The sequence below is a fragment of the Polistes canadensis genome, unplaced genomic scaffold (genome assembly GCF_001313835.1).
Source record: "Polistes canadensis isolate GaletaPanama2010 unplaced genomic scaffold, ASM131383v1 scaffold_31, whole genome shotgun sequence".
Taxonomy (NCBI): Eukaryota; Metazoa; Arthropoda; class Insecta; order Hymenoptera; family Vespidae; genus Polistes; species Polistes canadensis.
The window spans coordinates 696,127-723,465 of record NW_014569578.1 but is presented as its reverse complement, the minus strand read 5'-3'; the positions used below and the strand labels follow the sequence as shown (position 1 = coordinate 723,465).

Sequence of the window (27,339 nt, the reverse complement as noted above, 5' to 3'; positions counted from 1 at the left end):
ATATACCTATAAGTTGGAACTGGGAACCCCTGGGCAGGACATAACAAGGTGAGATCTTGACCTGCAGCTCGATCATACCAGCCTACTATTTTCGAGTCACTCGAGAATTTCGGCTTCCTCGTTGTCACTGGTTCTGCCGTGATATTTAACAAACAAGCAAAAAGAAACGAAAGTTTTGATACTTCGATCAATCTCTTCATTGAACATAGGACGTAATTAGAATATTATTTCAACCGAGAAGCGATGAAACGACGATCAATAATCTAAAAATTTCCCTTAACGTCTGTAAACGAGCGACCTACAAAGGAATTGAAGCACAGCTTTCAAAAGTAGGTAATGTAATACCTGGTCACAGGAACAGGGTGGCCCTGGGCATTACACAGCAAGCTTACTTCCGTGTTAATTTTGTGGAAGAAAAAGAAGGACTTTATACCTCCAAGAAATGCGGGTGCTTTGCTTCCCATGGGTTCTGGGAAAGAAAATGAAAAAAAAAAAAATAGACTAAATTTCTTCGAAGTCAATCCTACTCTCATTTTTTTTTCTTTCTCTTTGTCTTCTTTTTCTTCTTAAACAGGGTACCCCGTTGGTACTTTGACCTACATTTCAAATTCATGACCTTCAAGCGTTCTAAAGAAAACAGCGTACTTTTAAAATTGTCGACGTTTAAAATCTCTAAGTGACTTCGTTGAAAAGATATTCTACACTACTACTTATAGCAAAACGCGAGTATATCTTTAACTTCGCAAACAGAGCTGACCTACCTCAGATCTATTACATACAAAAACGATTTCTCCTCAGTTTATGTTACGAAAATAGAACATTTTCGTCTTTTTCTATTCACTGACATTTACCCTTCGGGATCGAGATTCAAAAAAGTAATGTTCTTTAAAAATATTAATATTTAAATTCATGTTAAAATCAATCCGTCAATAGAATAAGTATTTATAATGATTAATGTATTAATTACTAATCAAATAATTCTCTAATAAATCTCGAATTCAAAGGGTTACTGTAAATTTTAATAGAAATCTTTCAACTCTGAATCTAATACCTAGCCTTAGGAGGCGGATGGCCTTGAACGTTACAGAGAAGACCAATATCCAAGTTCACTCTTCGTATCAGCAGGGAGAGTTTAGTATCCCCCGCAAAGGCAGGTGCTTTGCTTCCGACGGGTTCTAAACAGCATCGAAATTCGATTACTCGGATACAATGGCTAGGGACAGAGACCCGAGAGGTTCTCTTGCGAGCAAGAGCAATTAACTCGACGAAGTAACACAAGCCAATTTATAGGATCAAGATTATCATCGAACTTTCGTACCTAAACGTGGGGACAGGGTAACCTTGGGCATTGCAGGAGATGCTAACTTCTCTCCCGATTCGTCGTGATAGCAAAGAGATCTTGGCTTCTCCAGAAAAGGCAGGTGCTTTGCTTCCAATTGGTTCTAAACATCATCGAAAGGAAGAGAAACAATTTTAAGGGAAAGCAAAAAAGTGTTATTTGCTCGATTAAAACAAATCCTAATCATTCCGTAAGAAGAATCTAACCTTTTCAATTTACCTAGTAGTAGGGACAGGGCTTCCCTGAGCTGCACAAAATACTGTGATGGGCTGTCCCTCATATCTCCCAATTGTACGGCTTAGATCATCCGACGTAAACCTAGGTGATCTCGCGCCTACAGGCTCTGAAATCCACGATCGTTTTCGATCCTCAAAGAGGAGATAGGCGTTTGCTGATGCAACAAGATTTTGTTTTACCTGGCAGTTGGAACAGGAAATCCCTGAGCGTTACAGGCTAGCACCACGCCAATACCCTCGCGTCTCGAATAAGCGCTCAACGTAACATCGCTGGAGAATATCGGAGACTTGAATCCGACAGGCTCTAAGAGAATACGTTCAGATCGAAATGGTCGTTCGAATGATTCGTTAAGGAATTAATTTTACAATTTATTTAAAAAAAAAAGCAAAAGAAATGAAAGAGAAAATTGTATAGAGAATTAATATAAATGAAAGTTATGAGGATGAAATCAAGTTTAATTCTCGTATCAATAGAAAGTTTGATACCGATACGTGGAAAAATTGATTTGAAAACTGAAACTAGCGTTGAAATGATACTCTCGAAAGTACACATACGTTCGACATGGTTAACGAGATCGATGTTACATGATACATGTACGCGTATGATAGAATCCACGGTGAGTATTTGTCTCACCTCGTAATTGGAACAGGGTAGCCTTGTAAAGGACACACGAGGCTCACCGCACCGTCTGATTTCATTTCGACGAATTCGACTTTCCGATTGGCCGGTAATTTTGGTTTCGCGCTCGACGTCGGTTCTAATCGAGAATAGAAGGACGGAAGATCCTTTGAGAGATAACGATTATTACTGACCGTGTAATGGGAACAGGGAACCCTTGAGCTGGACAAGTCATCGACACTTTGCTCATGCTCGGCGTTGGCTTGACCACCTTTATATCGGCATTTGTGAATTTCGGCTTTACACTGGTTACCGGTTCTGAATAGAAAAGAGATATTTTTTTTCCGAACAACTCAAATTTTACAAACGAATTCGAATCTGTCTGACTTTCTCAACACTGGGTCCAGGTACGTATCCCTCGATAAACTAACAAATTCATTGTCACGAGTAACTACCAAAGATTAAACGAATTCATTTGAAATTAAATCAAGAATTAAATTGTTTCGATTATCCATGGGGGGGGGGAGGAAAGGAGGAAGGAGAACTTATCAGAGGAAAGGAAACAAAGTGGTGTATCGATTTAACGATTTATCGAGTATCCCTTGTGGCCTTTCTAAAAACAAGAATAATCAAAGGGTTGCCTTTGTTGTCGTCATACATGTCGCGTTCGTCGTAAAAACGGATGACGTGCTTGCAATAAGTTTACCTACCGTGAAATTGAGAATTGATTTTGTCTCGGTGATAATCACTTTTGACCAAGCACGGCGAAAAACTAAGCTCGAAATAAACCTTCAAATTCTCTAATTCCTCTATTGAAGAACTTACTTAGACACCGGTACAGGATACGCCTGTGCAGGACACAAAAGTTGAACGCTGCGTGCTTCCAAACTTTCGAAAGTTCGACTCTTATCGATCGTAGGAAACTTGGGCTTTGCAAAGCCAACCGGTTCTACAAATTAGTCTGAGAATAGAGGTTAAGCATTTATCCACTACATTTGTTAAATCAAAAGCAAAAATGACGTAATCAAATGAGATTTTTCGTTGACAGAAGGAAATTAAAAGAATTATTTGTAATGTTAGATTCATTGTAAAGGTTACGTCATTGTCGAATGGCAAACATCATTAAAAAGTCTACTATCTGATTACTGGGACAGGGTTAAAAACGCGTAACAAGATCTCAGTCAATTCAAACCGATCGACAAATCGATCGACCTACCTATATGTGGCAACTGGATATGCTTGAGCCGGGCAGAGCAACGTAAAACTTGTGTCTTTCGTAACACGCAATCCGACATCGTTCACAGATGGAAATCGAGGCTTTGTACTTGAAGCAGGTTCTAAAAAAGTCGATTTAACCAGATTCTTTTAAATTCTTCAATAACATGCTGGAATAGGGATACCCCTATTAAACTTGATAACTCCGATATCCTAATACAATAGTACTTCATTTTTTTTGTATTTGTAAGTCAAATTTTTTTTTTACTTGTCTACCTCAAAACGAACTATTTGTCATTCCTATAAATCTCCTAAAGAATAACATATTCATCTGCCTACCTATATAAAGGAACTGGGTATCCTTGAGCGGGACATAGAAGTGTAACGCTTTTTAAGGAAGATACGCTGAACCTTTGAAGGTCGCTCGATCCGGACAACTGTGGACGAGTACTGGATGCCGGTTCTAATGAAAAAAGTTACAATCTTTGTATCCTCCTACTTCAAATAGACACGTCCAAGTGGATGATCTTTTTTTTACCTGTGCAATGGAACAGGAAACCCTTGGGCAGGACACAGCAACGTCATCGCACCACCAAGGGACACTTTGAAAGTCTGCGAATCGTGTAACGACGAGAATTTCGGACGGGTGCTTGCGACAGGCTCTACGAAATATTGGAAACAACACGAGTACTTGAAAGTGTGATCGAAAACTGCATCCAATAATGTATATTAATATCTAAATACCATCTTGTAAATAATTATAAAGTTCCGTTTGATGCCATTTTTATTTAAAACTTTATAACTCTCTTCCGTTTAAATTCTTGTTATTCCATAAAATTATCTACGAATCTATCATATTTATTTCGAACTTTGAGAAATTGATTTATTTATTTTGAGATTCGATCTAATTAAAAAAAAAGAGGAATATGAACATTCTTACTACCTCGAATTTGTCATCCACCTTTGCTCCTTTCCTTTGATATCGTAGCCGTGCATTAACTCGGACGCGCTTGGAATATTCTATTTCAGTTCTTAAATCGAAGATATTTTGTATACCTGAAGGCTGGAACAGGAAAGGCTTGAGCCGGACATGGTAAAGCCAGCGATTCGTTGCGACAAACTGTATACGTCGTATAGGTACGCGAATTCTCTGTCATCGGGAATTTGGGCTTTGTACTGGCGACTGGTTCTGTGAGAAAGAACTTTTATTTGGGTGTGATCGTCGTTAATTGAAATTCAAATATCATTTGTTCAACAATCATTTTCAGCCCTGTTACATGAAACCATTTTATTTCGCTGGGGCAGGGTAATTAATTTTCTTTTAATTAATTCTCTTGATCGTATATCTATTTCACAATCCAATTAATATTTTATCACACCCGAAAGTTCTTTTCAAACACAAATTTTCATTCGCCCTCGCGATCAAATAACTTCAATTTCAAATTCTAATATCTAGTTTTATGATATATACAATGACCTCATCCCACCTATACAATGGAATAGGAAATCCTTGAGCAGGACACAGCAACGTTAAAGGGTGGCCACTTTTTGCAATAAATCCACGCGAGTTATCCATCGTTGGAAATTTAGGACGAACGCTACCAACGGGCACTGTGAATTAGAACGAAAGAAAACTAGAACGTTGAACGTTAGTTACGTTCTCATTGGAACATAGAAATGCCTTCTATGCAAGGACAGGGAACCTAGCGATTGAAAGAGCTTTATTTTGTCTGGAAATATGTGTAGATTTATCTTCTTGCAATGTATGTCATTCCGTTCGCGGAATGAATTCTTTAGCATCGATCAATATAAATGATTTCCTTTGCCATTCGTGCTTTCACTTTGCCATTGTATTCGTTTTGCTAATCGATTAGCGTTTCAACAACCATTATCATCATTAGTCAAAAATTTTCATATCGATCGTACCTATAAGTTGGAACCGGAAATCCTTGAGCAGGACAGAAAAGGGAAAGACTATTGTTCATCTTCGCTGAAAGTCCAATCAGGTTGATCATACTCGAAAGCTTAGGTCGTGCACTCGCCACAGGTTCTGTTTATTGTTATCCACCAAGAGAGATAACAAGAGAATAATTATAATCGTTGAATGATGATCTAAACTATTTAACGATTCGCGACTTACTTGTGTACGGGAACAGGGAACCCTTGGGCTGAACAAGCTAGAGTAACCGAGCCGTCTTTGATCGTACGAAATCCTCTAGTGTCGTCTATCGTTGGAAATTTTGGTCTCACACTGCCAACGGGTTCTGAATAATAATAATCATAATAATAATAATACTAATGACGATGATAATAATCTAAAGATTCAAAACTCCCGTTGAAAGTGTATCCTACATACCTGTCTACACCGGGACAGGTGTATCCTAATGATTATAATTAATCGAGAAAGATAATCTCTCGGCGAGTCAAAAGTATTCAACTTAAATCTACTATGATCGTACCTATGAGATGGAACTGGAAATCCTTGAGCAGCACACAATAGGGTCATAGTTCCACCCTGGTACGTCATGAAACCGTTTATGTTTGACATAGCAGGAAACTTTGGTCTTACACTGCCAACTGGTTCTAAAGAACCGATAAATTCAAAATTAATCCGTATCTATCGGCACTTATTTCTTTACCATTAAGGGACAGGGAAACCCTGGTAGAACTTTGAAATGAAACAGCTCAAATATCTCCAGCAACCATATGTATATGAACAACATTCTAATTCTACCAATACATTACTAACGGAAACTCTTAAAGCACAGTAGAATACTCGTATTTCTAATCCAAAGTTTCTAACCATGACTTATATCCTTTTATTTGTTAAAATAACCATAAACGTTGTTTTTCTTGCATTCGAAAGGAAAAAGTGAGAAAGGCAAAGGTAGATAAATGGATAGACGAAAAACAAACGAAATACGCTTACGATTTGAAAACTCGACTTACTTGTAGAGAGGGACAGGAAAGCCCTGAGCGGGACACAACAAAGTGACCGAGCCATCCATGGTTGTTCGGAAACTCCTAGAGTCGTCGATCGTTGGAAACTTTGGCCTCACACTGCCAACCGGTTCTAATTGTGTCGCGTTATTTTAAAATCGATTCGTTATTACCTATTTAATATTTAAACATCGTCCTATATTCATACCGCTAACATAAGTTTGTTCTCTACCTGTGCAGAGGAACGGGGAACCCCTGTGCTGGGCACAGCAGGGCTTGCGAACCGTCAACCAGTGTTCTGAAGCCACGGATGTCATCTGTAGAAGGAATCTTGGGACGTACGCTTCCCACGGGCTCTAAAAATCAGGCCTACATTTAGAGATTATCAATAATCTTTCTAATATTTCTTTGCTATTCCTTGGATCACAATAAGTATCAACAAAATGGGACAACGTCGAGCAATGCGATTGGATTGAAGTTATTAAAAAAATGTAGAATGCTAAGATCGAATGAAATAGGTCACCGTAATGTCGGTAGTTGAACGATTGTGGTATTAATCTGACATCGATAGATGTCACATTCCTGCGTTTATCGATCTTCGACTTGGTATTTCCCGATGGTGTCTCTGAGAATACACGGAAAAGACCTTAGAGAGATGGAACGTCGAGTATGTGAAATACCACGTCCTATTCTCTCTGATGGTTCTAAATAAGAACATCAAGGCGAAAGGAGATATCAGCTACCGTTAATCATTATTATTATCCTATAATGGAAATTGAATTATTTCATTTTCGATTAGATATATACTTTGGATAATAAAAGATATTATTTAAAAGATTTGACTCAGTCGTTTCCTTATCTTCTCGACACCACTAAATTTTGGCCATCGAATAAAGAAATATTCCTTCTGTGTTTTGAAACCCTTTATCAAGATTCCGTTCCTTTCATTATATCCTTATACACGCTTACAGATCGACGCGATACGATAGAAAATATCGTACCTATGAGATGGAACCGGAAATCCTTGAGCAGGGCACAGAAGCGGTATATTGTCACTGGAACTCGTCGTAAGTCCATTAATGTTGTCCATACTCGGAAACTTTGGTCGTACACTCCCCACAGGTTCTGCGTAACCAAAAGATCGTAGAACCTTATACTTTATTAGCAGCAACCCTTTCCTATTTTATCCACTTTCTATGATCGTTAGAACATTCTAATCCTTATTTAACTCATTTCAATAATTGTTTCGTATTTAATATCTATTATTATACTTTTTTCTTTATTATCCATTGAAAAATCAATTCGATGCACAAATAAAGGACTTCGATCAGTGTTTATGTTCTCACTGATCGCTATTATACATTTTGTTCTCCATTAATGTTGCAAAATGGGACAATTAAACACTCAACGAAGCTGAAGAAGTCGTTGTTCGATAAGAATGAAAAATATTTCATCGTACATTGAAAAACGAGAAAATGAATAAACAATAATAGATAAAAGAGACAAAAAAAAAAGAAATAGCAGCTTCCTTAAGTGTTACGTCCATCATAAAGTTTAATAATGATAATAATAATAGTAAAACCGTAATTCCTCCGTTAAAGACGTCAAATTATTTTCTAAAGAACTTACCACGCGAGAGCGAAGGTCAGAGCCCGGAGATCGCGAGACGCCGTTTAAAAAACGAAAGAGAATTTCGCGCTTCGATTATTATTTTTTTTTCTTTTTTTTTTCTTTTTTCTATTTGTTTTTTTTTCTTGAAATATAACTTTCGTAACCGATCATGCCAAGAGTCAAGTTTTGGGCGGGCGGTGGCGCGTGCCCGCAGGGGTACCCTGTCCCAGCATTCAGGTTTACCAATCAACTCGATCCTTTAATGGATTCATTTGAAAAATATGACATTAATTGTATTTACTTATGATTTAACAAAATGAAAAATATAATCTTTCTTACATTCGCGCAATAAATTATGTCCAATTGCTACCATATTTATTGGTAATCGTTATACGAAAATAATGAATTATTGAAAAACGATCGAGCTAATTGGCAAAAAAGGCCAGACGAATAATTACATGATATAAGAAAGTTAATTTTCCAATAAAAGTGTTGTAAATATTTCGATCAAGTAATTAATACAAAATTTGTCATTTATTTTACTCTTATTTTAATATGTTTGAATTTGATAGGAAAATTAATTTTCTTATTAAGAAAAATTTCGAAACCAGACGTATTTCCATGCATACAAAAATACTAATGTTTATTATTATCCCAAATCGAATGAATCTTTCATTATGTTTATAAAAAGTATTATTTCTAATGATTTCATTATAGCATTTCGCTACTATATTAATTATAATAAATTGTTATATAATTATTACTTCTCTCGACCATGTGTGATACGTATAATTAATGTAAAATGATTATTAATTGATTGTATCATTGAAACGTCTGGATTCAAAATCGGAAACACGATTCTGATTTACGTAGATATGGAAATGAATAAGCAAAAAATGAATTCCAAACTTGACAAACATCGTTCTAAATTTAATTGAATACAATATTAATGAAGAATAAAATCTTAACAAAGAAAAGATCAATCAGAATCGTACTTTCAATGTGAAAGATAGAAAATTTCTATGCTTCGACTTACCGGTAATGACGAGACGTCCCTTAGTAGCAGATAATCTTGTTTCTCCAGTGAGTCTGTGTTTCGTACGGCATTGATAAGTCTTGTATCCGTCTTCTGGTCCAACATCTCTGATATGTAATTCTCCAGAAGGCAAAACCAAGTATTTACCATCTATTCGAAATAACCCCCCCAAAAAAAAAAAAGATTAATAATCTTATCTTCATCCTTATCATATTATCATGCAAATCAAAATGATTGATTTTCGACTGTTAATAACTATGTCGATAATTATGGAAATGGATTAAGTTCGAAAATTTAAAAAAATTCATTTTATAATGTATCTCTTAGTATAAACAATTACAATAATTATTCCAAAAATGTATATTGAAAATTAATATAAAAATGATAACGTACGTATACGAGAAATAAGAAGAATTTGTTATCAAATTTTCGACAAGACGAGATCAAATTCAATCATTTTGAAAAAAAACGTGCAAGATCTTTAGACGTTTTCGCGAAGTATCTAATACGATTAATTGAATAGAATCGTATGCATGCCACACTATAGTCATTGCTTCCCAAGTGAGTCGAACGTTGAATGTCGAGAAATTTCGTCTATATTTCCAACTTCAATCGTCCGACGCACCGCTAGGGAATTCCAACGCGTTAATATAACGACGAGAGGAAATACTGCGCGAGTACGTTCGATGCTTAATTAAATGTGATGTTTGTTATCGAGTAACTACAAAACACAATTACATTTATTGCATTCATGTATTATTATTACTACGCATTATTTCCTCTGACCCTTTGCATTTAAGGAAACGTTAAATTTAATATAAATCATATATTTTATAAATATATACACATTTGTTATAGATACATTGTTTAAAATTTGGCATCAATAAAAAATAAACACTGTGAATATCGTAATCGATTAAACAAATTCATGTATATTTAATTATTATTTGAAAATGCAGTCTATATATATATATATGTCATAATAAACTATTTATATTTTGTTGAAATGTGCAAATTGATAATTATTTTGATGAAAATAAACATTTATTATGTTATCTGCAAAAATTGTCTTTCCGATACAATTAATGAACAATTATATTTATAAAGTACATTGCAATTTCATAAGAAATATTTGAAACCACGAAAACTATACGTTTAAGTGATAAAGGGTCCATCGTTGGAATTATTTTGTTAACATTTCCGATATCATGCTTTGCAACATTTGAACATTTTAGGAAATGGTTTATTTTCGAAATAAAAGAAAAAACAAATACTCCGAACAATTATAAAATTATTTTATACTTTTAAATGGATCTAACTGATCATATCATCAGTTATCGTTCAAAATTAGATCTGATATTTATCAAAAACATATATATTGTGAGTAGAAACATCTGTCCTAATGATTAACAAGCTGTTAAGAATGTAATAAAGACAATTTATATGTCGCAAAACAGGACATACGGAACGGATTAATCAAAGTCATGCAATTAAAAAAAAAGAAAAACTCAAGCAATTACAAACATTATGAAGCATATTAATGACTACAGACTTGTAAAAAAAGGGTTAATTCGGAATGGCGCTAGGAAAGAAATAAAATGATTTCAAATAAAAAAGGAAAAAAAATTGAAGGACAAGGGAAGGATGTCTGGGACAGCGCGAGCAGCGGCAGTCAACGTCGTACGAATTTATTCCGAGAGAAATTCAATATACTCGGCAGCAATAAACGAAGTTCTTAAAAAGACGCTTATAAGTATAATATATGCTCGGTTTCGAAACGTTCATAAGAGAAGAGCGTTCGAATAAAACGAAAATTCTCCATAAACTTTCTTCAATTACATTAGATTATAAGAAAAAATCTAGAATTAGATCGATCCTGAGAATACGAAAGAAAAAATAGAAGAGCATACATTCAAGATCCTTGCTGAAACCCAATTTCCTGGCATATTAGAATTCTATCTTCCTGAATTGATCTAACATAGGAAATATTCTATTGTTCATTAAGATAAACGAAAAGAAAAAGAAGCAACAACGATCTTGCATGTCAGATCAATCGCGTGCTATTATACAATTAATAAGACGCGTCAAACGTTAATTCATGTTCACGCTAAGAGTGAGAGACAGAAAATCGTTCATTATCGATACGTAAATTTAATTGGGATGGTCAATTAAGCGGTGTTCGAGAGTGATCTTGATATATAATCGTTAATTTATTCGACGGATTTGAATTTTTTTCTTCGATAACTTTATGAAGTTATACTTCTTTTTTCGTTCTTGTTTGTATCATTTCTTTTTTTAATATAAGATTCGATTTTATTCATCATAAAGAAGAAGCGTACGACTAGAAGAAAAGTCGAGGATCGAATTCGAAAGTCGAGATTCGAATATAATATAAATCAGGGTGAACTTTCAAACGAGTCACCAACGAGATTTACGATGCATACAAAGGACAAGACAAAACGACAATAAATAAACAATTTAAACGCGAGTCGATATTTCATCTTGTTAAATGTGCGTGTACCATAATCGGGTCTAGGATAAATGTCAGTAGTATTGTCTTCAATCCAAGAGTCGACTTCCACGAATTCGGCGACGAAGCTCGGTATGTGACACTTGATAATAGCAGCGTTCCCCCGTAGAACGTGTTCGTCCATCACGTTCACTGCATACCGCTGCCCGACAACTGTAACCAGACATCGGTTTCCGGTTTTACCATAAAGATGCAAATCTTCTACACAGTGCATCCTATCGATCGTCAGTTACGTACAATTGATAGGTACGTCAAATTTTATTTTTTTTTTCACGCGCGTTCGAAATAAATATTCGATATTATTGCTTATAAGATCTTTGTCATAAATTAATTCATTCATTTTTGTCATTATAACCTGCGTAGTGATCTGCATCTTCGGCAGATAATATCTCGCGTGCATCTACGAACGGATTATTTTTATGAAATAGGAAAAATAGAAAGAAGATACGTAATAAGCCGAGCGAACGAGTTTAACGACACTGTTTTTATTCATTTAATATTCCACGTTGTTATCCTCGTTCAAAGGGGTAAAAAATAATAGATATATACGTTTGGCGTAATACGTTAGAGCGAGTGTCTCTACCGTATGACTGGTCATCGGCGACGTAACTTCCGCCATTCGAGTCGATCCAACCTACAACATCCACGTGGTCTGCTACGAAGGAAGGAACTTGACATTTGAAAATGGCCGCGTTGCCGCGTATCGCGAACTGGTCGTAAACCTGAACTTCAAAGTACTGCCCGACCACTGTAATAAAGCGAGAGAGAAAAAGGATAAAAAGAGAAGAAGAGAGATTTAAATGGAATACAAGAATAAGGGAGACCGGAAGAGTGGTTTAACAAAAAAAAAGAAGTCGGAAAAAGAGAGAGAGAGAGAGATAGAGAGAGAGAGAGAGAGAGAGAGAGAGTGATCGTCAGTGGAACACGACCTCTTGCTTTGATCTCACAGATTAAAATTTCAATGAACCGAGCAGGGATCAACTCGTGAATTTGATAACCCAACGATGCATCTATGAATCTTCGTCAGATTCACCGAACAAAAGTGGAATGTCAATTAAACGGTGCAAAACTTCATCTGGTCATCGTTACGTTCGACACGTTCGTTCGATCGATTTTTACGAAATACCAATATTCTCGACACAGGAGAAGATTACAAAGAGACCACCAAAAAACGTTTACGGAGAAATTGTTAACACGTTGACTAGCTTAAACGAATCATTTCTCGTTTCACGTACGTATCATATTAATAATATGATATATTAAACATTAATTATATTTATAAAAATCAATAATACGTTGAATGAAATACCTTAAACGATCCTCTATAGAAATTGTATTACACTAATTATAAGTGATAGACACTAATTTTCCTACTATACGGGCAATTTCTCATGTTGAACGGAAATCAAAGTAAATCTGTTAAGAGTAAACCTTTAATGAACCCTAACGACATTACTAGTACATAATCATTTCGAACAGATGACACATCAAAGATCAAATTTAGTGGATTCTTGTTTGAACGAGCAACCAGTAGAATTTCTCCTGGAAAGAGAGAATGAGAGACAGTTAGATAAAAAAAAAGAGTGAAAATGAGATAGATAGAAAGAGAGAGAAAGAGAAAGTAATAGAGGTGGGTAAAGCGCCGTAGGAAAATTCAATTCTATCATCGGCAAATAACCCCGGAAACGATCCGCTCTTCACCGAAAAGCGAATATAAAGCCGACGAGGCTGGTCTCGTCTCTTCGTAGAGATACGGTACGTTAATTTGCTCTCGGCCTGATTAGTCTGACTTAACCTAATCCGAAGTTTCCAAGCCGAACGAGGCCACTGCCAGCCGCACGCGCGTTTCCATCCACCCATCCATGTAAAACCGAGAATCGATCGAGAAAAGGGCAGGTGCAAACTTTGCCTCGGACTCCTGCTTTCCGCTTCATCGACCATCCTCTTCTTCTTCTTCTTTTTAATTTTTTTTTTCTTTTTTTTTTTTTTTTTTTTTTTTTTTTTTTTTCAAATAATTCCTACCTTTTTTTCTCTCTTATACACGCACACTACTCTCTTCACTCTTCGAAGACAAAAAAGGTGGTTTTGCGTGCAAACGTTCACTCACGCACGCACGCGAGTGGAAAACCGCGTTACTTAATACCNGATCGAGAAAAGGGCAGGTGCAAACTTTGCCTCGGACTCCTGCTTTCCGCTTCATCGACCATCCTCTTCTTCTTCTTCTTTTTAATTTTTTTTTTTTTTTTTTTTTTTTTTTTTTATATATATACCAGCACGATCATCGTACTCGATCGTGTACAATACTCTCTTCACTCTTCGAAGACAAAAAAGGTGGTTTTGCGTGCAAACGTTCACTCACGCACGCACGCGAGTGGAAAACCGCGTTACTTAATACCCAAGGATGAGTAACCGAGGTGTAATTTAATATAGTAATTTAATATAAGTACCGTGTCGAGTGCCGTACAGCTTTTTCCATTCTAATTCCGCTACTAACTGAAGCGTTGATCGTGTCATATCTATACTTTTATAGCGAATTTTGTATTGCCTAACGTTTTATTATTCGATTGTAAAGAAAAATTTAAGGACATCGTTTTCAACATCATTTTCAAGGCATGCCTATATATAAATCTACAAGAGCATTATTTAAATAAAAATGGATACAACTAAAGCAGCTCGATCGTTAATTCATTTTCACACTCGAAACTGTAAAACTATACCCTTTTCGTCTTGATTACTAGAAGTATACGTCGAGCCATCCTCAACTGCAAGCCACTCGATCACGTCTACAAAATCCGCCACAAAGCTGGGCACTAAGCACTTCAAGGTTGCCGTATTACCGCGCAAGACAAACTCGTCGATGACTCTCGTCTCGTAGAACTGCTGGACCACTGCAACGCGCCGTTTCCCAGAAAGAGAGATAGGTAGATCGTTATGTAAACGATGATGAATCATTATCGTTATAAGTACGCGTGAAAATCGATTGATCTCGATAATGGGATAGAAAGGTATTATTAAAAGAATCAATGATTAAACTCATGAAACTTATTAGACAATTCAATAATTTAGGCAAAAAATATAAACTACAAACGATATTAATGATAATAATAAGAAAAATAAGAATAATGTAATTATTCTTTCCATGGAAAAACAATAAGCCACAAACTATCAATCGTTTAAATACTCGTAATAAAATAAATCACGTAGATAATAGGTAAACGAAATTGTGGTTTCTACGTAGTTGCCGTTATTACTCGACAAGAAGTAAACGAGATTGATATCATAGATAGGTCAAATTAAAAAGAGAGAGAGAGAGAGAGAGAGAGAGAAAGAGGAACGAGAATTGCAGAGGAAAGATGAAAATTGTCCAAGTCCCGGAGTGTGTGATCGTTAATTATGCGGCTATCGACCACGACTCCTACCGTACTCCTTTCCAGCCGTGTATACTGTCCCATCATCGGCAATCCACTGATCCACCTGAACGAACTCCGACACGAAACTCGGTATTTTGCATTTCATGATCGCACTGTTTGCTCTGATCACGTACTCGTTCTCAGCCTCGGTGACAAAGAACTGCGAAACGACTGCCCGCGCGGGCATTGCCAGGACATTGTTAGGCAAACGGGTCAATTAGAAAACAATAGTTCGAAATAATATAATAAACAATGTGTTGTTTAATTAAAAACAAATTTTTTCGTTGATTTTTCGGTTAGCTTGGATTAATCACAAACGAATGGAATGCCAGGTACTCTCTTCGAGACCAATCGATACATCTTTTTGCAAATTCGAAACAATTGAATAATATTTTTAAAACAATAACGTAAGCAAATTTTTGGAAGAAAAGAAGAAACGGGTTAAACATTGTCAGACGATATAAAATGATTTATAAACAAATAAAAACACAAGAGACTCGATAATTATGTAAGAAGATACTATAAGAAACGAATTCGCGCGAATGTATCGATCAGTCGATGAGGAAATGAAAGAGGAGACACGTCTCTAGTACCCTGCCCAATAGCAGGATCCTCCGGAATGTAGACCTCTCCGTCCTCTCTTATCCATGCCTCAACGGTAACAAATTCAGCGATGTAACTCGGGATGCTGCATTTCAAGATCGCACTGTTACCCCTTATTACGTACTCTGTCAGGATTTCCGGTTGGTAAGGCTGCGCAACGACTGTACGAAAAGCACACAGACACACACCAGATATTCCTGATCATGATTAATATATTCAAATCTAATATTAAGTTCCGTTCTAGTCGAATTTAATCCAGATTTACTGAGACATCGTTGTCACTTTATTTCTGACCTAAATTGGCGTAAAATTAATCTAATTAAATCAGAATAAATCGATGAAATATCTATAATAATATAATAAACAAAATAGGACCAAAGAAAAGAAATAAAATGTCATTTCTAGAACAAGTTTTTGTGAGAGAGAATAAGGTTAAAGGCATGAAAAAATTTGGTTAATTTGAATACCACGGTACAATTGTACAGCGTGAGAATGATCGTATAGTTCATCAACCCTCAACTTACACACACATACGAACGTAACGTACGTGTCAACTGCCACCGCCGTGTGCCATCAGGAGACACCGAGAGTCGGCGCGCGAGCGGAAACGAATCGTTTACCACGTGCTATTTTGTACACGTTCAACTACGACGTATGACGCGACGTGCTATGAGGGAACGCACCGATGCCTAAAGGGCGTCGAGGACTCTGAGGGAAATGAAATTTTTCGACGAGGAATAAGGGACCAAAAAGAGAAAAATCGAGGGTAAGCTCGTCTTTTTATATGTGTAAATGTATATATGTGTACGATTGTACGCATGTGTGAATGCATAGATTCGTTGCTGTAAATGTGTACCATAATGATTGGACGGTCTGAAGGTCGAGCCATCACTTCCCACCCACGATTCAACCGAGACGAATTCAGCAACGAAGCTCGGTATGGTGCATTTCAAGATGGCTGCATTTCCCCTTATCACATATTCCGATACCACCTCTGCCTCGTAATACTGAGTCACAACTAAAGAAAAGAAACGACTGCTAGAAAAACTCTCGAAATTCCATTGACTACTTCGTCTCGGTGGAACTTGATTCATTCGTTGAATGAGTATTCTACAAGCTTCTTACCATTCTATAGTATACAGTGGCGTATCGCGTGATGATTCAAATACTACACAAATATATTTCAATTATAAAAAAAAGTATATAATCTTTAAAATTATATATAATAAAAAGATTAAGTAATATAAATGATGACGATACCGCTACTGCTTTTCTCACAATCTCTCTGATAAATCATAAAATAATAATAATTATCGAATCTCTTCTTTCATCCTAAACAGTCATGGTTTAAACGTAACATTTCGTTTACATGTATATAATCAAACATTTTATTAATCATCCATTAGATCAAATTTGTTTATCGAATTATTTTTATCGCGCACGTTCGACGTTGACCGCTCGCGAAATGCAACGCTGCATGTAACGTTCAGATATAATGTTAAAATTCGGGGAAAAAGATAATTCGGCTCCCCTAATCAAAACTTCTCCCCCCTACCATTTCCTTCCTCCCGATTAAAAGAATTTCCTTGGTCATCCTGCCAACCGACTACTTGAACGAATTCTGCCACAAAGCTCGGTATACTGCATTTGAGAATCGCCGCATTGCCGCGAATAACATACTCGTTGTTAACTTCTGACTGATAGTACTGATGCACCACTGTAATAAACGATGACAATGAATTACCGTGGCCGTTTTTAAAAGGACGATACTATTATTCATTCGACTCACTCTTCTCTCTCTCTCCCTCTCTCTCTCTCTCTCTCTCTCTCTCCTATCGCTCGCAAGCATCGAATAATCTTCACGCACGCGATCAAATACACCGTTTCACAAACAAGCGGAAAATTAAGATACATATTTCCGAGAATAAAGGGAAAATCAAGAGAAGTTACTTATATACTTGACGTCATTTTCTAAATCGCTAAATAACTTACTTTTATTGCTAAAGTTTAATTTTTATCAAAATTTCTTAACTTCGATTAAAATTTATTCAATTCATAAATGCATATATGATTGCAAAATTACAATATAATATAATAAATTTAACAAATTAATTTACATAGATTTCATAACAAGATTTATGATAATGTTATTTTTACTTTTTTTATTTATGTTAATATTAACATAATAATATGAATGATATGAGTTTCCTAAGAATTTCTTAAAAAAAAATAAATTATTCTAGAAACGTTTACAAAATTTTGTCAAAAATTTGTTATATAATCAACAACAACAACAACGAAAAACGTAATTTATATCACGATTTATCGGAGGTAGACGACTGGAAGAAAATTCGTCGACGTTGACGAGAGCCATGAGGGTGAGATTACATCGGCTGTTCGAGAGCAGATCGATTCGCATTGTCGCATCTTACACCGCAGTCGCAGCACCAGCCTAACACGCAAGACTGCACGAAACTACACGAAGCTGCACGTAAAGGATATGTTTTATCATCGGACGACGAACCCTAAGAGATTACATACATTAAAAAGAAAGATAGATACATAGATAGGTAAATAGGTCTAGATATATATATATAAAAAGATAAAAAGGGAATGGAACAGATATCGTCAACGCGCTCCAATTATTTTAAAGTGATGGATATGAACCGAGAACAATGTTAATGAAAGGAATTACGGATTCGTGTATGTTCAAGAACTCCACATATTACTTCGTAATATTCATAAAGATAGAAAAAATTCTTATCCAAATCGATAAAATCGAATAATACAGTCACGAAACTACAAATTGCATTTATAAAATATCGTTAAAGTATCGTAAATCATAATGGACAGGGTGTTTCCTTAATGAATGATTTTTCTCATACGCAGATAATTTAACGATAGTAGAATGAAACGATAGATAGTGCGATATTCGATCTGCTCATGAAAAAGGATTTTGCTGGTTCAGTATAATATAATGTGTATATAAATAGATAGATGATAAGTTCGTTCATTTGCTCGATATGCAAAATCTAACATAAAATAAATGAATTGTAAATAAAATACCAAAATCATCGCCCGGTACAAATTCCTCTCCCTGATCGGTATGCCATGAAAGAACCTTTACGAAATCAGCGACGAAAGAAGGCACGACACATTTCAATATAGCGCTGTTCCCACGGATAGCATATTCCTTGTTCACATCAGTATCGTAATACTGCGCCACCACTATTTTCCGATATTTTTTTCACATAGAGGAAGAAGGAAATTAGAAAAAAAAAGAAATAACAATTTTCAACGATTAATATGAATAAAATTAAAACGACGTATATATTCCCGCTTATTTATCTCTATATTTCCTGACATTATAACGATATTTTTTATTTTAATCAAACTTGTTTCTTCCTACTATTGAAATAACGACCACTTTTAACAAAACTAATAGTAGACTTGTATAAAAACGTAATATACTAAAAACAAAATTCCGCGTATTTTCGGCGCTTCTCGTTAAAAGCTCTCACGACCAACAAGCACGTGTTACATATACACTCGTTATCTCTCAACGATACTAATGACGTTCAATACTCTTACGCGAGAATGCTGTAGGCGAAAAAAAAAAAAAGCAGAAAAGAGATAGATTAACGAGGCACAAATGAAAGCGTAGTAGGAGAGTATGTGCCGCTCATTATTCGTCGTTATACGATCGAGAAATAATTTTTTCCCCATCTTCTTCTTCTTCTTTTCCTCCTTCTTCATATTCTTCTTCCCTCATTTGTTTATTTCGACGTAATCCAAAAATCTGATTAAAAAAACTCACTCACGAGATTATAAGTACATTTCTTTCTAAAATCGCGGAAGAAGAATGAAACCGGTGAAAGAGAAACCCACAAAAATAACTTCAATCGATAGCAAAGCGAGTCACGAAGTTGCCGTAACGTCATCAACGTGAATCACTAAACAACTCCCTCATCCTCTTGCTCTTACTTTCTCTTTCCATAAAATACACATAATACACGCAAATATAAACCGAATCATGACTCGAGACACTTTGTACATATATATATATACACGAAGTTTATTTTAATTTATATATTGAAAATAGAATGAGACACGCGAAAAGATAGAAAAAAAAAGAAAGAGAAAAAGAAAGAGAAAAGAAGAGACAGAAGAGTCATTATGCGAAAACGCGTTTCACATAGAAATGCGACGGCGGCGGCAGCGATCTTTATTCTTCTGTAATTAAACGCGTAAAGGAGATCCAAGTGTCCTGCGTCTTAATCCCCTCTCTTTTCCCCAACCGGATAATTATTTACAAAGTCTACCTAATTGACAACGACGACGCGTTAGTGGCTTTCAAGTACACGATAAATTGCTACTTGACCTTCCAAGATATTTGTTTTCCTTATAATTTTGCTGAAAAAAATTCTCACATTAAAGCGTTTGGCCATCTTTCTAGAGATTTACAATATAATATCATTATATTTTAATAATTAATGTATAATAAATATATAATTAAATAAATATTATCATTCAAGAGTATTAATTGAATCAATAATGTATAATTTATTCAATTGAATTTTTGGATATTCGGGATAGTAAATGATTTTATTTGTTGAAATTGAATTCAGTGAAAATTTACTATTAATTTAATATTACTGAGAACATAAAATTTAACAAAATTTTCTCGATATAAATCTTTTTTATATTTTTCTACAAATTTTATAATAGATGGCCAAACAACAGAAGAACCTATATCGTACAGGTATAGTATTCGGGATGGAAGGCACTTACCGGCTCTTACATTAACATCTCGGCTGTGAACTGAACCGGCTGGAGAACGTGCGAGACAGCTGTAAACCTGAGCATGAACCTCTTGACGATAATCCTCTGCGCGGAAAGGAGGGAAGACCAAATTTCCGTTCGGTAGGACCTGCACCAAGTAGAAGAATGAGCTGTCGAGTATGTACGTTCAGAGATTTTAATCTCGAGTATATAAAAAAAAGTATTCTATTTTATATTATGTAATATGTACGCGTATATAAAAGTATTATATTATATGTAACAAAGAAGTCAACAATCTTACGGTCGATTAGATAAAAACGGTAGTAAGTAGGCTTCATTAGCCATTAAAGTAAGTATTATGTGTTAGGGTCGATTAATATTTCACATCGTATAAGTATAAAGCAAAACAATGGAAGTAACGAAGTGGAAATAATTGGACAACACAATAAATAACTAAAGCGTACAAATACAAGAGAAATTCTTGAATGTGTTTGATCACGTTTATGTATTCGCGAATACATAATAATTGAAATCAAACTGACCAATTTATTGTTGTTATAATAACGATATCACTTGAAAAGAAAAAATTAATGGAAGCTACCTGTCTCAATCCAGGAACATCTCCAACAGCAGTACCATCACCACGAACCCAAATAATGTCCGGTTGGGGGTTTCCTCTAGCTCGGCATTCAACTTCAGCTCCAGTTCCATTTGAGAAGTCAACTCTGTTTGGTGGTTCCTTAACGAAAACGGGTCCCATAGATTCATCCTCAGCGTTAGTAACTGAAATAAAAAACCATCCATCTTCATTGACTCATCTTCTCAATGATATAATAACCGTCGTCGCTGTGGAATGGTCTGACCTAGTATACAATAACACGAGCTATCGTTGCAATTCTTAACGCGAAGATCTTGCCGCAATTTCCTCATTAACGGTGAATTGATCGACGATCTACTATAATACATTTTTAAGCGGAAATACCTCAATTACACATAATACCAAATTAAAATAATATTCTCTTTCTTTTCTATTAGATTATTTTGATGAATTACTTTTCCTATCGTATGACGAATCTAGGAAAGATCGAGAATACTTAAGTATAATAATCTATTTATGAAATATGAAATTTCGATTAAATAACAAAATAAGAAGTAATCCTGGCAGTTTGTGGATTTCCTTTTCCTTATCATTCGTTTCCTCTAGGATACGCTTCGTGTATCCCTAGACGCATGCGCACATATCAGACTGGCGTGTCGCCAATTACGGCAAACAACAGGTTGTCGGTCTCCTATTGAATAATATGCTGTCAACGTCATATATCCATAAAGAAGATATGCAATGCGTGATTCCTTTTCCGCTGTACCTAACTTGCATTTATCACAAAACTCGAGAACGAAGAGCGGAGATAATGTTTCTAAGAAGAATAATTCATCGAACTAAAAACTGTTCTGATTCGATAGCGATTCAATTATATTTTAACAAAATTATACTCGAAAAGATTTAAACTTACGTATATATTCAGGATCGTAATTCGAAATTTTGATCACGTAATGGAACGTGACGCGATTCACTCGTTTGCTACCTGAATTCACCAAAGAATTCATTTTTCAAACTTCTCGTGCACGCGTATCTACATGAAAAAACGAAAGCACATGAGCGAATATTGTTTACGTTATAACTATAGTTATATTATGTATAAAAAATCGAGTTACGAAGAACCGGTCAGTAAGGGCTACAGCATCGAAGGTATCGAAAGAACGACAGGAGGTATACGCAGGTATACGGAGCAGGTGTTACAGATTTTTCATCTCCTGAGTTCTCCGCTTTACGAACAATCACCAGTCAAGCAAACCAACAAACACGTTTTTCGTTCTCTCCGTTCCGTTGAAAAAAAACTTGTCACTGATACTGATCTTAAGTCGCAGAAATTGCAAACGTTCGAACCGGTAATAGGAATTTTAATTGCACGAGATATCGACGCAATTTCATTGAGAATAATACTAGATAATAAAATATTACGCTTTTTTTGTTACATAAAAACAAAATTATCAGCGCGTATTATAAACATTATTCGGAAAAACTTGTACGTATCTTTAAATAATGCGTATTAATTTATTATTCATTTTTGAGTATATATTTATAAGGAAAAATTTATTTAACATTTCAATCATCGTTTGATAGAATATTTGTACCGATCTTTTTTTTTATCGGATTGACTCAATTTATACTTCTTGAATAATTTAATTTATTCGATATTAGATAAATAGATATATATTTTTAAAAATATCTTTACGAAACAATGACTAACAATTCTTGCACGCATAAAATGAATATCCCGATTGAAACATTATTTCGATATCCTATAACATTCGATATAAGATATTTATATTCGATATCTATAACAGAGTCAATTATTCTAAGAACAAAGATATAATAATGATTTAAAATGAGATGTCCTAGTCAACGGAGGGTATCAAATAATTAACGAATTATTAATCGATACTGAAATATTATTAACCTAAATAACCTGTAAATCTTTTTACCCACCAACGACGACACAACGTAAAAAGTTCACCGGTGCGTTAACACGCTAAACCCCATTCATAAACCACAAGTGTTTTTCTCGTGCGTTAAACTTTATCGGATCAATATATATTATTATAACGAGCTTATGTAAAACATCCACTCGTAGTTCTAACCGAGCAAGAAGAATATACAGAGGAAAATGGCATTTGCTGTGGTCTACGCATGAACGAGAAAGACCTATTACCGTTCTTCCATTCTATCTTTTCTCTTTTCATTTTCTTCTCTCTACTACTCTCCTTCTTCTTCCTCTTCCTCTTCTCTACATATGTCTTAGGATTTTTATGTTCAAACTAACATGCTCGCACACGTATCCATCGACAATAAAAAGCAGGGGTTCTTCGCGGTCGACAACCGCTCTGTAATCTATATATATATGTATATATCTATAGGAAGAAAGAAAAAGAGAGAGAGAGAGAGAGAGAAGCTTTCAAACGTCCGGACACGCTGCTTCGAATATATATCCAACTATATGTACACACTCACACATTCGCGAATGAACACGCACGAATCTCTAGTGTAAAGCACCCCACGTGTGAAATATGTACATACACACATATGCAATAGAATACATATATATATATATGTACACCCGCGCATAAAAGATATACGAGAAATCGAGAGTTGAATAATAATAAGACGACGTTTTAAGACGATCGACTGTTGAACGACGATAAAGAACAATGACTATCGATCAATGATCGCATTTGGGTTAACTAATCCGGAAGATCTCTTCCTACATACAATACTTTATATAAATGTTTATATTATTCATATAAAATGTATATAAATATATATTTCATATAACGGGTCAAAATTATTTCAAATAGGAAGTACGAATATCTCATTGTCAATTAATTTTGATGACATTATCATCATTGAAAATAATATCATTTCATCAAAACATCGTATATTAACCATGCATAATATTCATTAATATAGAGTACATCTAGGACAATCTACGATTTGCATAATATTTATAATAATCGTACAATTAATAAATTTACGATCGATATAATGAATAAAAAAATAAAAACTGCTTAAATTTATCATGAAATGCTAAATGATGTTACAATAATCATAATTGTCTGAAATATTCCTTGCATAAGACAATATCGCCCACGTGACTTAAAAAAATAATTCATTCAACTTTCCTATGCAATCGTATTACTAATGCAAGACCAAATGGCAGAAAAGCTAGTAAACGCACACTGCGTGGGTAGAAGCCTTAAGAAATTCCTAAATCCGGGGTGTATCGGTTTGTAGACGTGTTAGGTAACGTTCCTTTTCAGCCATTCTCGCCTATTTCTAGCCACGTTTATGTTCTTTAACGTTACACAGTGAATATACTTGTCGTTCCTCTACTATACAAGTTAACAGCTTCCCTTACTACAAAATTACGTATATGTTGACTGAAAAACGAAAAAATTTTATTGACTCAGAAAAAAAGAAATAGCTATCGTAAAAACAAAGATATAACAGGCCTTTCTATTTGATCTTTATATGCGAAACATCCCCTTGCTTAAAAGCAATATATATACAACTTAATCTTCGCAAGTCTTAACTATTTTTAATATACGAATATATAAATAATCAAATATAAAAATAAGATCGCGTTATTACATTTATACGATAAATCAATCTTTTATTACATCTTTCGATTAAAATACTGCAAACATTTTTGGAATGTATCTCAATAATATTCGAATAAAATAATAAACAAGATAATAAATATCACACTAAATGATTTACTATCACACACTGATTACTATCACATTAAATGTGTTTAAAACAGTCTGACACTAATAAATAGAGTAATTCTATAGAAAAACATTTCGCATTCCTGTTCTCAATTCAAGAACAGATAAATTTATCGTCAAAGCAAGTTTAATGGTATTAGTAGTAAACGATTTTACAGTTAAAACGGATTCACCTGGTCGGTAAGAAAAAAAAGAAAGAAAGAGTGAAGAAGGTGAAAGAGAGAAAGAGAGAGTAGTCCAGGATAAAATGGAATCTCTGAAAGCAAAAAAGAGAGAGAAGCTTCCATTCTGGGAACAGCAGCTGTTCCTTTCCTTCGGTTTTCTCTCCCCGCCCTTTTTCGAGCTCTTTCCTCCAGCAGCTGCACTCTGTTTCTCTACCTACGCTTCTCGAACCTTTCACAACGGCTGGTTGGCCGAGCAACGACGAACCTCCTATAAGATTTAGAAGAGAACACAAGATCATCCCGACAAAGACAGAGCAGCTTGGTTTCGCTACAGCAAACCACAAGGACGGATATCGTGAGAAACTTTTAAAATAATATCATATTGATACCGAACATCGTGGGACTCTTTTTCAAACTGAAAAAGCAAGAATAATAATATTGTTCGAACAACCTTATACACGCGAATTCCTTTGTAAATTACATCCAGAAAATAATGCACGCTAATACACCTGACAGGATGAAAAATTTATACATTATATAATATTATATATAGTTAAATCAACTTTGAGAAAGTATTTATTTTAGAATAAATTATATTTTTTAAGAATTTTTCAGTATAATTCTATCAGTTTATTCTATAATTCTATATTCTATCGAAATAAATTTCATATAAATGTATAGATTTTTACAAACTTTATTACAATGTTAATGAATATTGTTCTTGCAATTAGTATGATACATAGGGGTAACGATAAATGCAATCATTTATTTTCTTCCTTTTACTTATAAAATGTACCAATGGAGTTTGGTTAAAAAGTCCTAAAACACTATATATAATAATGTTTTCAATAATATTTAAATAATATTATTAATAATAATAATAAAATAATAACAATAAATAAAAATAATATATCAAAGATCTTTCCATATTCGTTACACGTTGAATCAGTTCTACAATAAAGCATAGTTCATAATCATTCTAACGAAGCTTTTCGTGTTTCGAAACAGGTAGTAAGGTATCCATGACATTTAATCCTTTTATGCTAGGGTACGTAACGATCTTTGACTCAAGTAAAACTTGCTTTCGCTTATCGTTAAAGTACTATAGTGCCTATTAAAGAAAGAAACAAGCAGAAATTAGATAGAGTAATTAGACGTCTTAGAAATCGTGACCGTGAAAAAAATCAAGTTGAAATCAAACATGGTTAATCGTCAACTTATGCGAATTTGTAGACACATCATAAGAATAGATATTAATCCTTTATAATTCTATACTACTTTGAAGTCACATATCAACGAATAAACATTTTTATTAAATCTTATTATTACCGAATATGTCTTACATATATGTTATTTTAAAATCTCATTCTCTGCTAACCAATAATTAATGATTCTTTATGTAGCAATTATCAACTCTCTACCTTGAAATATATCAGAGTATATTTAATATCTTTAAAAATTGTTCTTCAATTGTTAGTTTGTATTTACTATTTGTTGATAATAAATTATATAAATTTTTTTAATCGTATAAGAAATTAAAGCTATAAAGGATTAAAAGAATAATCAATTCAAATGAAATTGTAAAAATTCAACTTACCATGAGTCAATGCCAGTATAGCCAGTAAAATCATAGTAAAGATGTAGGTAGGTGCTTTACACCCCCCTCCTGGAGGTTCACGCCACATCCTGATCGCACTGATTTTCACCTATATAGTACACAAAACACACGTCTCAAACGATTTTGCACTTTTTCTTCGATTTTTTCGTGACAATCGCACCACCCGTCTGGACTGAACTGTTTCAGATACTCTCGAGTTCGATGGAAGACTTCCATTATACGATTCAAGACGTTACGTTATTATCGATCGCAAAACGCGAAAACGTCTAGGCTCAATCGAAATCATTAAAACATTATGTATAGCATAATAAAAAAAAAAGGCAATTAAAACGATTTAAACTAATGTAAGTATACATAAGCATGTACAGAAACGTACGATAACATATTTGTTTAAATCTTGAAGATAAAAATTTGATTTAAAATAAAAATGAATTATTTTCGGCAATCGGTCGTACTTTGCAAATTTGCATATATTCCTACGCTTATATACGACCAATAATATCTTAAAATATGCATTCTAAATAATATTCAACACACAGCATAAAAAGCTTATGTATATGTGTATTTAACAAATATCTATAAGTGATAATCGGCAAACAGGCGTTAGAAAAATAATGATAAAAATAAATATGCGAACATCTCTTTACTATTCATAGAAATTTGTGATTAAATAAATCAAATAAAAATATAAAATAATTGATGTGTTGTCTATAGAGAAAAAGGGAAAAATGAATTGATAACTTGAGTATTGACTTATTGAAAGATCTTTCGAAAAATCGTGTCTTTTAGCATTTCGTTCAAATTGTGTCTAAATCGTTCGAGTCGAATTGGCATCACTAAAGTTAAAATCATCGTTAAGACGAAGTAAAAGGTTTGACGATTTTTGAAAGAC

At 34.6% G+C, this 27,339-nt stretch overlaps 1 protein-coding gene across 47 annotated transcripts in view; it reads right to left on the bottom strand.

Moving 5' to 3' along the window:
- Positions 1 to 27,339, bottom strand: part of LOC106784137 (Down syndrome cell adhesion molecule-like protein Dscam2) — a 66,785-nt gene that overhangs the window by 37,889 nt on the left and 1,557 nt on the right. For 8 of the 47 annotated variants that reach the window (XM_014743320.1, XM_014743331.1, XM_014743323.1 and 5 more), the window contains exons 2-6: positions 26,427 to 26,535; positions 20,923 to 21,104; positions 20,331 to 20,469; positions 16,396 to 16,557; positions 8,997 to 9,146 (exon numbers count right to left, since the gene is read on the bottom strand). In XM_014743320.1, the coding sequence (XP_014598806.1) occupies positions 8,997 to 9,146; positions 16,396 to 16,557; positions 20,331 to 20,469; positions 20,923 to 21,104; positions 26,427 to 26,535 (742 nt within the window). Of the gene's footprint in view, positions 1 to 3,019; positions 3,144 to 3,947; positions 4,072 to 4,465; positions 4,599 to 6,358; positions 6,483 to 6,581; positions 6,706 to 7,350; positions 7,475 to 8,996; positions 9,147 to 11,517; positions 11,680 to 12,109; positions 12,275 to 14,243; positions 14,415 to 14,945; positions 15,108 to 16,395; positions 16,558 to 17,094; positions 17,257 to 18,605; positions 18,768 to 20,330; positions 20,470 to 20,922; positions 21,105 to 26,426; positions 26,536 to 27,339 lie in introns of all 47 variants that reach the window. The other 39 variants (XM_014743337.1, XM_014743332.1, XM_014743340.1 and 36 more) reach the window with 15 other exon arrangements.